Below are 13,445 nucleotides of genomic sequence, written 5' to 3' on the forward strand. Positions count from 1 at the left end.
GAGATCCTACTATGAAACAGTCTTCAAAGTTTTCAATGTGCTACGACTCGTATAAGATTCCTCAGTTTGGGCCTTTTCCCACTTTTCAACATTTTCGATTTAGAAAAACCACATTTAAACCATCAGATCCATCAGAGTGTCTATGGAGATTCTCAATCATCCAGGTCATGGTTGTCCCAAAGGTGCTTTTTTTTTCCAAAAGGCAACTGGACTTTGTTGGATTTTTTTCTTTGAAAATATTTCGCTTCTCATCCAAGAACTGGAGAAACTTCTTGGATGAGAAATAAAAAATTTTCAAAGGGGAAAAAAAAACACCAAGAAAGTCCAGCTGCCTTTTAGAAAAAAGCACTTTTGGGAAATCCAGCTGAGCTTCTTTCTGAATATGGACCAAAACAATGGAAACATACCTTTCAGTTTAGTATGGACCACCCAAAACCAATGGTTTGGTATGTTTATAGTAGTATTGCTTTTCATTGTAAAAGGCATGCATTTTGATTTATAATTTTTAAATATATCACTGATATATTACTACTTTAAAGGTATAGGTTGAGTTTTGTATATCACTTCATAAATACCTTTGGAGACTTTTTGGCCAAGAATTGGCATAGAAATAAATTATATCACCCTATAAAGAGGCATACTCTATAAAGAGAAAGACATAATTGGAGCAAAGGGATTTAGTTTGGATGCATGTGAACAAAGTATTCCTTTTTGTAGCAAAAGCCAGCTGAGTTGATTGGCTTATTCCAAGTGATGACATATGGCCTCTTTTGCCATTGTTCTCCAGAGCAGTTTTTCAAGTTAAAAAAGTCATTTAATGCATGCATGCTGGGCTTTTTTTTTAAAAAAGCAGCTTATCTGAAGCATATAGAAAACAAAAAAGCTAAATTAGTGTTTGATTCATTGACCTGCATGTCTGGCATTCTAAACAAGGATCTCAGCTTGGAAAATTTGGCATAATAAATCTTGTTCTGTTGTGCATCTGCACATATCATAAGAATGTCTGCTATGCTTGTAGAATTGCTTTTAGCATCTTTCAAATGTTCATTTTAACAATAACTGAGATAGGGTTTGATCTGTATTGAAAACATAGGCTGTTAGACATTCTCTTGATGAAGATTGTAAGGGAGCAATGAAGTATCAGGAAATGTGTGAAGTTCCAGGGAATATATACATATACACATACACACACGTATATGTATATAATATTTAAAAAGGTCTCAGACAAGGAATGGAAGCTTGAAAATGAAATTAAGAGTAACATGTATCACTTGACACTTCATCTCTTTACAAGCAGCTTCAACTATTGTGTGGTCAAATTGACCACACTTGGGAAATCTGCAAGTTTTCATCCTTGGAGACTTCTGTTTATTTGTGTGTTTTATTTAAGGGCATTTCAGATGATGGTGATTATGATATCATCATCAGGACGAGGGGGGACATGATAGCAATGTTCCAATATCTCAGGGGCTGCCACAAAGAAGAGGGAGTCAAGCTATTTTCCAAAGCGCCTGAAAGCAAGACAAGAAGCAACGGGTGGAAACTAACCATAGAGAGAAGCAACCTAGAACTAAGGAGAAACTTCCTGACAGTTAGAACAATTAACCAGTGGAACAACCTGCCTGCAGAAGCGGTGAATGCTCCAACACTGGAAGTTTTAAAGAAGAAACTGGACAGCCATTTGTCCGAAATGGTGTAGGATTTCCTGCCTGAGCAGCGGGTTGGACTAGATGACCTCCAAGGTTCCTTCCAACTTTATGATTATGATTATGATTATGATTATATAAGGACCATTCATATGATGATAATGTGGGGGTGCTTTCATTCTTAAAATCTTAAGTGCTGCGTATACAGTATAGGAGCCATGGTTGCACAGTGGTTAGAAAGCAGGCAAACTTTGCTCAAAGCCAGAAATTTGATCCTGATCAGCTCAAGGTTGACTCAGCCTTCCATCCTTCTGAGGTCGGTAAAATGAGGACCCAAATTGTTGGGGGCAATAGGCTGACATTGTAACCGCTTAGAGAGGGCTGTAAAGCACTACGAAGCAGTATATAAGGCTAAGTGCTTTTGCTATTGTTATAATGAACAGCATCTAAATGACTCACTGCAACAGGCATAGAGGAGAAAAGAGGAAGCAAAACATGCAGATAGATATTGTAAATGATCTGACAGACTGACCATTGATGACACACATTAGGAGAGCAGACCTTTCATCAGTTGCAGGCATGCCAGTGGGGAGGGACTTAATTATCTTCAAGCAATTGAGTAGCTTTTTTCCAATTTCATGCCCTCTGGATATGTTAGGCTACACTTAAGAATTCCTAGCCAGGATAGCCACAGAAAAGCTTTGGATCCAGTTATTTGCACATCCGTTATTTGTTAGCCACAAATGCCATAGTCCAGTCTGCTTCTATTTATAATTAGGCAAGCTTATCTTATTGCTGAATTTGAACGATTGGCGTTTGGTACATTTCCTCCTCCTTTATGTTCTGATTTGAATGGTGTCTTTATGTCACAAGCATTGTTGGTGTAGCTGGGAACTATGAGGTAGGTATTTCCCAGATAATTAAAAAGCCATTTAGCCAAGTATTCAGATAGTACTGAGATTGACTGGGAAGTTAAGTACACTTGTGTTGGCTTTCAGAATCTTCTTGAAAGCTGAGATTATAGGCAATTGATTGGACTTAAAAGTCTTGCAAATTTAATAGCCTGTGGCTGAAATAGTATGTATTAACATGTTCTTCTGTTTGGAGGCATCTTTGTCTATGAAGGCACAGCTCATGTAGTGGATTTTGGAGATATAATATAAAAGTCCAAGGAAGAAAAAGTAAGTCCTGTTAAACTGAGAGACTTGGAATTCAGTAGTAAAACCAAGACCTATTCATAGGAGGATACAGCGGTCTTTTCTTAGTATCGGCTCCAGTAAAGCTCATATAAATAGGACTTAAAGCTTGCCCTTTGCCTGACAAGTATATACTTTTTCCTGTTTTGGGAATTTCACACATGGATAATCTTGCCCAAGGAGTAAGGAGACTTACTGGCCATTTAAGTAGTTGGGTTGATGCTGTTGTATCTTCTTACTATCTTCTTACTTAACAATGGAAGGTTCCGTGAAGGTCCCTTTGAAGTGAAGACAGACAGATATTGTCAGTACAGTAGAAGTGAACTCATTATACCTTAGGCACTGTAAATTTGAATAGAGTAAAACTCATGCAAGGGATTAGGCTACTGCTAAACCTTTTCTTTTTTTGATCTAGGACAGGAAGATATGCTAGGTATCTTGACTTGTATTCCCTTGAACATAAATAGAAACCTCCATATGAGCTTTGTCTTTTCTAATCTAATAAATAATAGCATTCAAGTAAAAGTTGATAAAAATGCCCGGGCATCATTCCTATTCAGGGTTCAGGCTCAATTGCAGATTTAGAAGGTGGCAGGAGAATTTTATAGGTAGGGCTATCAAGCACATCATTGTTTTTTTAAATTGCATGTTCATGGGCAGCATGTTGCTTTTAGTGGGTTCACCAAAAAACAAACCAGAACTTCTGAATAATTGCATATCCAGTTCTTTTTTGGTGCACTGCAGAATCTTAGGATTGACAATTTATATCAAATTAGGTCATACTTACTTAATTTAGGATAGGCAATCTTTGGACTCCATTTGATTCCCAGACCTTAAATACCCCATAATTGGTCTGGTTAAATTTAGTTATAAATTTTAAACAGATTGGAACCTTTACCCTAACTTACCTTGAAACATCAGTGGAAATAGCAGTAGAAGCCCTTGGGGAGTCAAATTATTCAACCGCTCTATCCTTACAAAGGCAATCTGAAATTGTGTCACTAAGGTTCAGTCCTTTTGCCATCAAATTTCAGTGGCAGCATTTCAGAGCATATGGCAGTAATTAAAGATGGGATTAAACTGGTTGGTGTCCTACTGGTGCCATCCCCATCAGTAAGAAACTCCCCTCTTCCAAAAACGAATGAAAAAAAAAAGATGGTCTTTCTGAAGAGTCATTGGACATCTTTTAAGCATGAAATAGCCCCTAATAATTGAAAGATTGCTGAGCCCAGATTCAGCCCCATGTTGTTTGAGAATATATAATCCTTAGATGTCAGAGAATAGAACTGGGCTTTCAATCTGGAAAAAAAGTGACATACAACTTCTCATTTTCCTCAGCATTTTATTTGCATCTTTTTGACATTGTGCTATTATATTCTGGAAGAAGGAATAACACTTACATACTTTTGGAGAAATCTCTACATTCTGTGTGAGCGCTCCTTAATTGTCTTTGGTGGAATCTGGACTTGTTATGGATTCTTGGATAATAGAAAGGAAAGACCTGTTTGGAGAGTTCATTATTGGTCCCACTTTGTCTCTCCTCTTTGTGTCAGGGGAACCGCCAGACAGATGGAAACATATATTGCAGTCATTAGTAGCAATTAACCATGAAATCCAGACATATGAAGGGCAACTTTGCTGTAGCCACTGCCTCCTTCAACTGTCCCTTTGGTTGATATTCAAGACTTTTTGATCTCAGTGTTCTAGAGGTGAATCCATTGTTGGGAGGTCATGAAATCACTGCATTGCTCAAGGAGACACATTACTGGGGATATTTCAAAACCCCCATAATCTTTCAAGCCCTATCTTGATCCAGCTCGTAAAATAAATAGTGTTGGGTACCCCGAGAAGTAGGAAATTTCCCTGAGAAATTCTAAAAGAGAATGTGTGTAATCATCCCATGGCTGATACTACAAGGATGAAGCATACCGGTAATACAATGTTAATTTCAGGATTGTGACTGGAATGCCTCAGAGTTGACTGTCAAAATGAATGAGTAAAGGAATATCTAAATAAACGAGGAATTTTCATACATATTCTAATAGAAGAGGGTCAAATTGGAAAATATGGGTAATCTGATAAAATTGGTATAGAAAACAAGTGTTGGACTGATTATTTCACTACCTGATTGATTAATCTTTATCAGCCAGAGACGGGCTGCTTAAAGATTGAGCCAAAGTTGTTTGGATCTATAGAATTTGTGGACTCCTGCTTGAGTTGATATCCTGATGACTTTCTTAATTAAAAATCTGTTTTAAAAAGTATAAATGTAAGAAATGCAGATAAATCTGTAGTACAAGAATTTACATAAGACTCCATAGCATATTTAGAGAGCATAGTTGCATTATTTTTGAATAAGAATGATTGAAATGAAGAATGGTGTAGCTGAAATGTATGAACACAAACTGACATGGCAATTGAATCTAAATTACTTTTAGTGGACGTGCTGTGTAGAAGCAAAGCTTTTCCTGAATATTGCATTGTGCAATATACATGCAAAACAAGTCACAGAAGGGCTCTTCCATACAGTTGTGTTACTGTGCATTCCCCTCATTCTTGAGTCCTCAGAAAAACGTGCTGGCATAATTTGTGGTACCCTGATGGCTGAACTCTAATTTGCCTTAGTAATAAGACTTGAGAGTTGCCCTTTTCTTACAGTTTTACTAGAGACAATTCAAACATAGGAATTTCTTTGGCTTTGCTAGCTAGTTGATCTTCTGGAAAACTGGTAGACCTATATCCAGAAGAGTCCAGCTGACAAGCCAATGGGGGAAAAGATGACTGCAGAAGGATTCCAGACAGAGATGCTTTGAGGCTTCCTCCTGTTTCATTCTGGTTGTCTTACACCCCACAATCCTGTTAGCTGGACTGTCTTTGGATAGAGGTTTACTAGTCTTTCAATCACCTGATTAGGAAAGAGACTCTTTCTTAATGTAACTCTTGTTAATTTCACTCAGTTTCCAAATATTCAAGCTGGTAAGTTTGCTGGATGGCAATGCTGACAGCAAATGTTTGCAGTCAGCTGCACCTGGAACTATCCCATGGCGTGTGCAAAATGGTATAAGAGGAGGCAGAACGACCATACTTCCACTTCCAAAAATTAAAACAAAAGAAAACATGGACATAAAAAAACCCTAGTTAGGAGAAGCAATAGTAAATCTTTAATCCACTTAGATGGGACAGAACTGGCACTCTTTTCTAGTTTAAGTTAACCAACAACTTAAAAAAAAAAAAGCTCATAGGTTTATTAGGTTTTTTTTTTTAAAAAAAGAACATTTAATGAATCTATTGTCCCTCCAGAAGACCAGCTGTATCAAGGTTTATAAAGAGCCCATGTAATGCCTGAAGAATGCATGAGCAAGGAGTAGGTCAGGCATTATATGAACACACCAGGTATCCTTTTTCTCCTCTAGCCCAAGCCAATGGCCGTGCTGGGCAGTGACCAGCAGCCAGAGGGGAGAGGGCGCGGCAGCAGCAACCTCAACTGGCACATATATTCTCTAAAAATAGTAAAGACATTTTTGTGTCACAATTAGCAGGACTTTAAGATGAGCCTGAAGAGGTTTTACAGTAGCTGAGGGTAAACTTTGGAGTTTCTTGTAGAACTTTCTTGCCGGTTGTGAATATTAATGCAAAAGAGGAATGGATGTATAGTAGTACCAATCAAGGAGTTAAGTTTGCTGAAAACTTTAATTTCCTTCTATACCTCTAACTGATACTACTACTTCTCCTCCTCCTCCTTTTTAGAGCTTCTGGCAAACTGTTCAAGTATGGGCTGCCAACACCATTGTGCCCCAACTCTGAATGGACCCATATGCTATTGTAACAGTTCCTCCCAAGTAGCTGAAGATGGGAAAAGTTGCAAAGGTAAGTGAAAAATGAGCAGATAGGCTACGTTTTCTGGACTTCCTTAGACCTCATTCATAAACTCTCCCTCCTTCCTTTATGGGTAAGAACAGTGATAAATTGGTTGTTGCAATTTTTAAGATGCTTATTCAGAGATTTTCCCTATCACAACCCATCTTGACAAATGTGAGAGAGGCAATTACTTCTGTGGAAGAACTAGTGGACAGAAGATGTTGCACAAAAATCAGAGCCGTTGACCATGGCAGAAGGAAGAGCCAGCAAGTATACTGCCCCTTCAGTAATTCCTTTCTGGTCAAGGAGAAAACTTCCAATTGCCCATAAGTGCTCCATACAGTTGCTTCTTGAGAAGTGATTGTGAGTTAGCAGTCTCCAGTGGGTTTAGAGCTCTCAAATCATGGTTGAATGGTTTGAAAAGGCATTGGGTTCACATATTCCTTTTCTAATCACTTTGGGAAATGGCTTGTTAACTGCTTTTCAACTGTTAGGAATCTTTGGATTGACAGGTTTTACAGCAGGGGCCCCCAACCTGTGGGCCACGTCCCGGTAGTGGGTTGTGTCATGCTGGCGTCCAGGCTGCGGGATAGGCTGGTCAGCGTGCACATGTGTGCACGCACACCTCTTCACTTGTGCTAGCACCACGGCCACAGGGTGCAAAAACAGGATGCTGTGCCACGGGGTGTAAAAACGGGCCGCTGCTGCGCCTCGGAGTGCGAAAATGGGGCGCCACTGCATCACGGGGTGCAAAACCAGGTCGCTGCTGTACTGCAAGGCGCAAAAATGGCTGCTGCTGTGCTGTAAGGCCCAGAAACAAGATGCTGCGCCATGCAAGAATGGGGCAGGGCTAGTGAGTATTATGCAGGCGTTAGCCCCGCCCCATTTGTGGCACGTGCGTGCTCATGGCCCTGTGTGCACGCACACATGTAAAATGCTTCCCCCTCCCTTTTCCTCTGGTCCGCCAACTGACAAACGTTGGTGACCTGTTTTACAACACCTGGTGAATTTCCTTCATTTCATACCCAAATAAATTTTAACTAAGTTTAAAGCCTTAATTTTTTTTAATAAACAGCAAAACGGTGATCTGACAAGAATAAAACTGATTTGAAAGTGAATTTAAAAATGACAAGATGCAAGAAAAAAAAATAATGACCTTTAAAGGTGATAACAAGCACCTTAAATTGCACACAAACGGGAAAGGGGAACCAGTGCACCTCACACAATAAAATGTAGCAATAGCACTAGCACTTAGGCTTATATACCACTTCATAGTGCTTTACAGTAATTTCTGGGCTGATTACAATGTCAGCATATTGCCCCCATTTTACCTGTCCTCATTTTAGCGACCTTACAAGGATGGAAGGTTGAGTCAACCTTGAGCCAGTCAAGATTGAACTCCTAGCTGTGGGCATAGTCAGTCTGCAATGCTGCATTCTAACCATTGTGCCACCTACATTGTACCGAGGTATAACATGGATGAATGTATGAACACCCAATATAACCCATGCCACTGTATTCTGGATTAGTTGTAACTTTCAAGGGGTCTTCAAAGGCAGCCCATGTAAAGGACATTGCACTAATCCAAACTAGGAGGTGAATAACCATGAGCAAGACCTCCCAGTCCAAGAAAGGTCGCAGCTGGTGCACAAGACAAAAGCTGCCAACTGCTCCTTGAGCAGGAACTGTGAGTCCAGGGGGAGCCCCAAACTGCACACCAGCTCAGTCAGGGAAGTGCAATCCCATATACAGTCGATGACAAGTGGCTGTTGCTATAGGGCAGTGGTTCTCAACCTTTTTAATGCCGCGACCCCAACCGGTCGTAAGTCGAGGACTAAACCGGTCGTAAGTCGAGGACTAAACCAGTCGTAAGTCGAGGACTACCCAACCAGTCGTAAGTCGAGGACTTTCCCTGCCCGGGAGCGCCGCGCATGCATGGTTCCGCCCCCTGCGACGGCCGAGGCGTAGCTGGCAAGCGGCAGAGACAGAGCAGGCCGACCACCAGCTGGCCCAGCCCAAGGGAGGTAAGGCACCCGCCGGAAAAGGGGAAAAAATGGCGGACAAAAAAAATGGCGGACAAAAAAAATGGCGGACAGCCTTGCTTGGCGACCCCCGTGAAATGGTCGATCGACCCCAAATGGGGTCCCGACCCACAGGTTGAGAACCACTGCTATAGGGGGATTGGAGCAAGGTGTGCTATGTTTGCCATCTTGATGTTCTGCAGAAAAGGTGGGATATAAATCTTAACAGGCAAAGCCTACTACTGCTACTGCTACTGTTATTCAGCATTTTTATTTTTATTTTTTTATAAGCTGCTTTGAGTTGTTGGATTAGGTGGCATGAAAATTGTAGGAAATAGTAACTAAAATAAGTATTTCTTTAACTGTCCTTTCTCCCCTCTTTCCAACAGATTTTGATGAGTGTTCTATTTACGGTACCTGTAGCCAAACCTGCACTAACCATGATGGTTCCTACACATGCAGTTGCGTAGAAGGGTATCTGCTCCAGCCTGATCACAAATCTTGCAAAGCCAAGAACGGTACATCATTTCTTTTTATTCCTGGTTGAATATCTTGTAGGCCGTGGCTGCCACTTTACAAAGTGTTTTCTATTTTTAAGCGCCAAAGCACCATTTGATAGCACTCTCAGTTTCTCACAAATATATGTGCCTGGTGAAAATGCAGCAGCTATTTTCTATTGGTTTTCTGTCGGAAAAATTTACTGCACGTTTTTTTTTTTTAAATTCTTCAGGTACTTTGAAAATGTTAACAACATGAAATGCTCTGTACTCCTAAGATCTTGAATTTTACTCCCTTGAATGAAGTTGGCTTGCTAGACATGCGTCTCCATTTTGAAGTGATTTGCTGTTTTTTATAAGAAGCGCAAGTAGCCAATTTGTGCTTCTTTTGCCTTCTTTTGTGCATTCCTTTTAATTTGTGATAGGAAGCACAGCGGATTTTTCCCCCCTTTATCTCCCTTGCTTAAAAGGCCTCCGCATAGATTTTGTTGGTCGTCTTAATGTTACTGAAAATAACTCATCCTGTATACACATTGTTGGTGTTTGTTACTCTGAGGTTTCCTTGGCAAGCAATTTGGGAAGTTTGTCCTCTGTATCTCTTTGAAGAAAGATGTGACCTTCCCTTTGACCTTGCTTCTCCATTGGATTTTCTTTTCTTCTCAGAACCAGTAGAACGACCACCCATCCTGCTCATTGCCAATTCTCAGAACATCATGGCTACCTACCTGAATGGCGGGCCTGTCTCTAACATCAGCCCAACCAGCACCAAACAAACTACTGCCATGGATTTCAACTACATAGAAGACACGGTCTGCTGGGTCCATGTTGGCGACAGCTCCCCCCAGACCGTTCTCAAATGTGCCAAAATCCCTAACCTCAAAGGGTTCGTTGAGGAATGGACTATCAACATCTCTCTCAACTTGCATAGTAAGTAGAAGTTTATTCTATTTCAATACTACCAGATAGAATTACAGTTTGTTCTTACGGAGAAATATCTGATGCTTAAGGTACAGAGGGCTAGTTGACTTTAAAGAAAGAAGTAATATGGTTGATTTTTTAAAAATTCTGTATTTTTATGTAATAGTTGTTGGTTTATGCCAGTTGTTGTAGATTTTCTGATTCTAGGATATGGCTGTGGAAGAAAAATATTTTGGATATAATAACCTTATAACCTCCTTTACCTGCTCCTGATCTTCCTACAGAAATCCTTCTTCTCATTCTTTCTATTGCTGGACAGATCAGGAAAAAGGATCTCTTAGCAACCTCACTCTCTGTTAATCTCCACCTAGGGACAGGGAGCACCATAGAACCCTTTGGCTCCTGTACCACCTGACCAAAAATCATAGACTTGTATCTCCCTGGTTGGCAAAACTTTTAATAGAGCTTTACACGAAGCTAAAAACATAATGTTTATTTTATCACAACTGAAATGAATCAGAGAGGCAAAAGGGGAAGCATTTGGGAAATATACGTTCATAGACCTCAAGCTATTAGCATATTTATGTTTTATAATGAAGAAATCTCCTCTGCAAAGATTGGAAAACAGTCAACAGGGGATCAATATTCTTAATCATAAAGAATTCTTAATCTTTTTATGTCATCAGAATGTTCTGGCCTTTATTTTTTTTAATCTAAAACTCATGCCTGATTAAACTACAATGCCATATTTAAGCTGAGGATTAAGAGAACCAAGGAAATAACTGTAGCAGAGTGGACATCCATAATTTTTAACCTAGAGCTGGCATTAAGGAATTCTAGATCTTCACAGGTCTACCACGATGAAAATAACTACCAGTTCAACCTCTCAATCATGTCTGAGTAAATTTACTTGTGCTCCTAGTCTCATTCACTGAGTAAAGTATATAATGTGGACTGGGATATAAAAGGACACATTTTTAGATTATTATTTTGTTAAAGGGTACAAATAAGAGATGAACGTAAAGAAGAATTGAAAAGAAATATAAACCGATTTTCAGAGTAAATATATTCTGAATGAGAGCTTCCAAAATGTATGTGTGAGAAGATCACACAGTGGTCCAGTATAACAAAAAGCTGACAAAATTACCAAGCAGTTCCCAACCTTTCTGGCTCAGCGGACTGGTGGGGGCGACATTGGCGTGGGGGGGGTAGGAGGGATGGTTTTGTGCATCTACCGCTTTCACAAATGCAACTTCTGTGGCCTGGTTCCAAATGGGCTGTGGCCTGGCACCGGGCCATGGACCAGGAGTTGAGGACCCCTGTTCTATACTATATCTCCAGGGATTGGATGGAGTCTTTGGATTCTTCATTTTATTCATTTTTAGTTTAGTTTTATTTATTTTTAGTCGTTGATAATATTTCTTCTCGGAAAGGATGTGCACAGATTTGATGGTCCCTGAATCTGAAACAACAAGGCCTCCATATCTTCTTTGACAATTCTGACATGTGTAGACCACAGGTGGATACCAAACTGTGGACTGGTGTATATACTGAATACTTTGAATGTGGTATGTTTACTTGCTAGGACTGCAGTGCCCAGCAATTTAAATCCATTTAAGAGTGGATAAAAATAAAAGTGCTGAGCCACCACTGATGTCTGAATTTTCTTTTTTGTAGTTATTGCATTGGGAAGTGTAACTTTTGGGTCAAGCCAACTTTCTTACACCATATTCAGGAAAACAAGTTAATTCACAGCATCCTATAATTTATCATAAAGTATTGCTGGGCAGAAAAAGAGAAGCAAGCGGTAGAAGATTAAAATAGGTTCTTAAAGGAATAGATAGAAGCTTAGTTCACTGTCTTGGTTTTTAAATGGAGTTTGACGTATGATGCACTGGGCCTTCTTTTGATAATGCATCCTTTTTTTGTCTGCACTGGGCCTTCTTTTGACAATGCATCCTTTTTTGTCTGAAGTTCTCAATGACATGAGGATTGGGAGACACTTGGACAGGGGTGAGTTCATAAGTCCCAGGTGGAAAAGAAGCCAAGTTAAGATTTTTTTTTTCATGAACCAAGTTCCTGATAGATTGATTGCTCCTTAGGTAGAGACCCTCCCTGATCCATATTTAAAGTGCAATTGCAGTCTCATTGTTTCATTGTCATGTTGTGTTAGGAAGCCTAGTGGCCTAGAAGAATTGATGGTAAAGTTATTCCTCCTAAATCCATCCACAGAAAAAGTCAACGATACACCCATAAAACTGTGTACCTATTCTAATGCCGGGATATGTATTAGTATCCCATGCCACATCTGTCATCTTTAATCTACCAAAGTTCTACATTATTCCATACAAAAAAACTTAGCAAACTTAAATTAAACTAGTTTATCTTACCTTCCTCTTAATAGTAGAATAGTTTAGGAATGAGACCAAATTTCAGAAAGTTTTGGGCAGCTCTGCCTAAATTGTTGTTTACTCATTTTCCAGGAAATCTATGGCAAAGCTAAGACTTTAATTTGCTGGATTATTCTTCATATACATGATTTTAAAATATGATATGTACTTTTCCATTGGTGTGTTGCATACTCTCAGTCTTCCTCTAGTGACATTGCCACCCCTTTCTGTTCAGCCCTGTCTTCTCCCCCCCCCCCCAAGAAATTGTGTAATTTCAGAGACATCACTTATTAATGTTCGGGTTGCTCAAGTGACATCCATGTATGGTTTTTGCTTATTATTTTAAACTTTTGGCGAAATAGACTCTCTTTCTCAACTTGGAGATAGTGATTGAGAAATAAAATCTCAAGTCATTTGGAAGTCAGGATGATTCATATAGAAGAAGAAGTGCAGATTGTGGTTGTGTTTTCTGGAATCTGATGCTATAAGGAAATATTGCTAATTATTTGTGGCTTGATCTTTTTCATAGCAGGCAGCCAAGGAAGAGCCTTAGCAAAAGAGGAATCTACACTGTTGCCAATAGCTGTGGCTTAAGCCTGAATTCTGTTCGTAGTGCTCCCTTCACCATATTCCATTCACTTCGCTAGCTCAGCTTTGTGGAGATAGAAACTGAGGGCCATGTGGATTTCTTTCATAGATTATATTTATTTATTTTATTTATTTTATTTATTAATTACATTTATATCCCGCCCTTCTCCTTGCGGACTCAGGGCGGCTGACAATTGGATAAAATACTAACATATTATACACCTAATTAAAATTTGATTAAAAAGAAATATTTAAATTTGTCAGGTTAAAAGTAATTAAAACCCCTTTAAAATCCCTTAGGCCAGTCCCGCAAGCTGGAACAACCACGTCT

General features: G+C 39.5%; 1 protein-coding gene across 1 annotated transcript in view; it reads left to right on the forward strand.

The window, feature by feature from the left end:
- The window catches only part of LRP1 (LDL receptor related protein 1), a 313,597-nt gene that overhangs the window by 115,510 nt on the left and 184,642 nt on the right, over window positions 1–13,445 (forward strand). Inside the window, exons 5-7 of the mRNA XM_015819951.1 lie at window positions 6,590–6,709; window positions 9,111–9,239; window positions 9,882–10,145. Coding sequence (XP_015675437.1) covers window positions 6,590–6,709; window positions 9,111–9,239; window positions 9,882–10,145 — 513 coding nt within the window. The remainder of the gene's footprint in view (window positions 1–6,589; window positions 6,710–9,110; window positions 9,240–9,881; window positions 10,146–13,445) is intronic.

Source organism: Protobothrops mucrosquamatus, unplaced genomic scaffold (assembly GCF_001527695.2).
Source record: "Protobothrops mucrosquamatus isolate PMUCROS unplaced genomic scaffold, P.Mucros_1.0 scaffold1025, whole genome shotgun sequence".
NCBI classification, from domain to species: Eukaryota; Metazoa; Chordata; class Lepidosauria; order Squamata; family Viperidae; genus Protobothrops; species Protobothrops mucrosquamatus.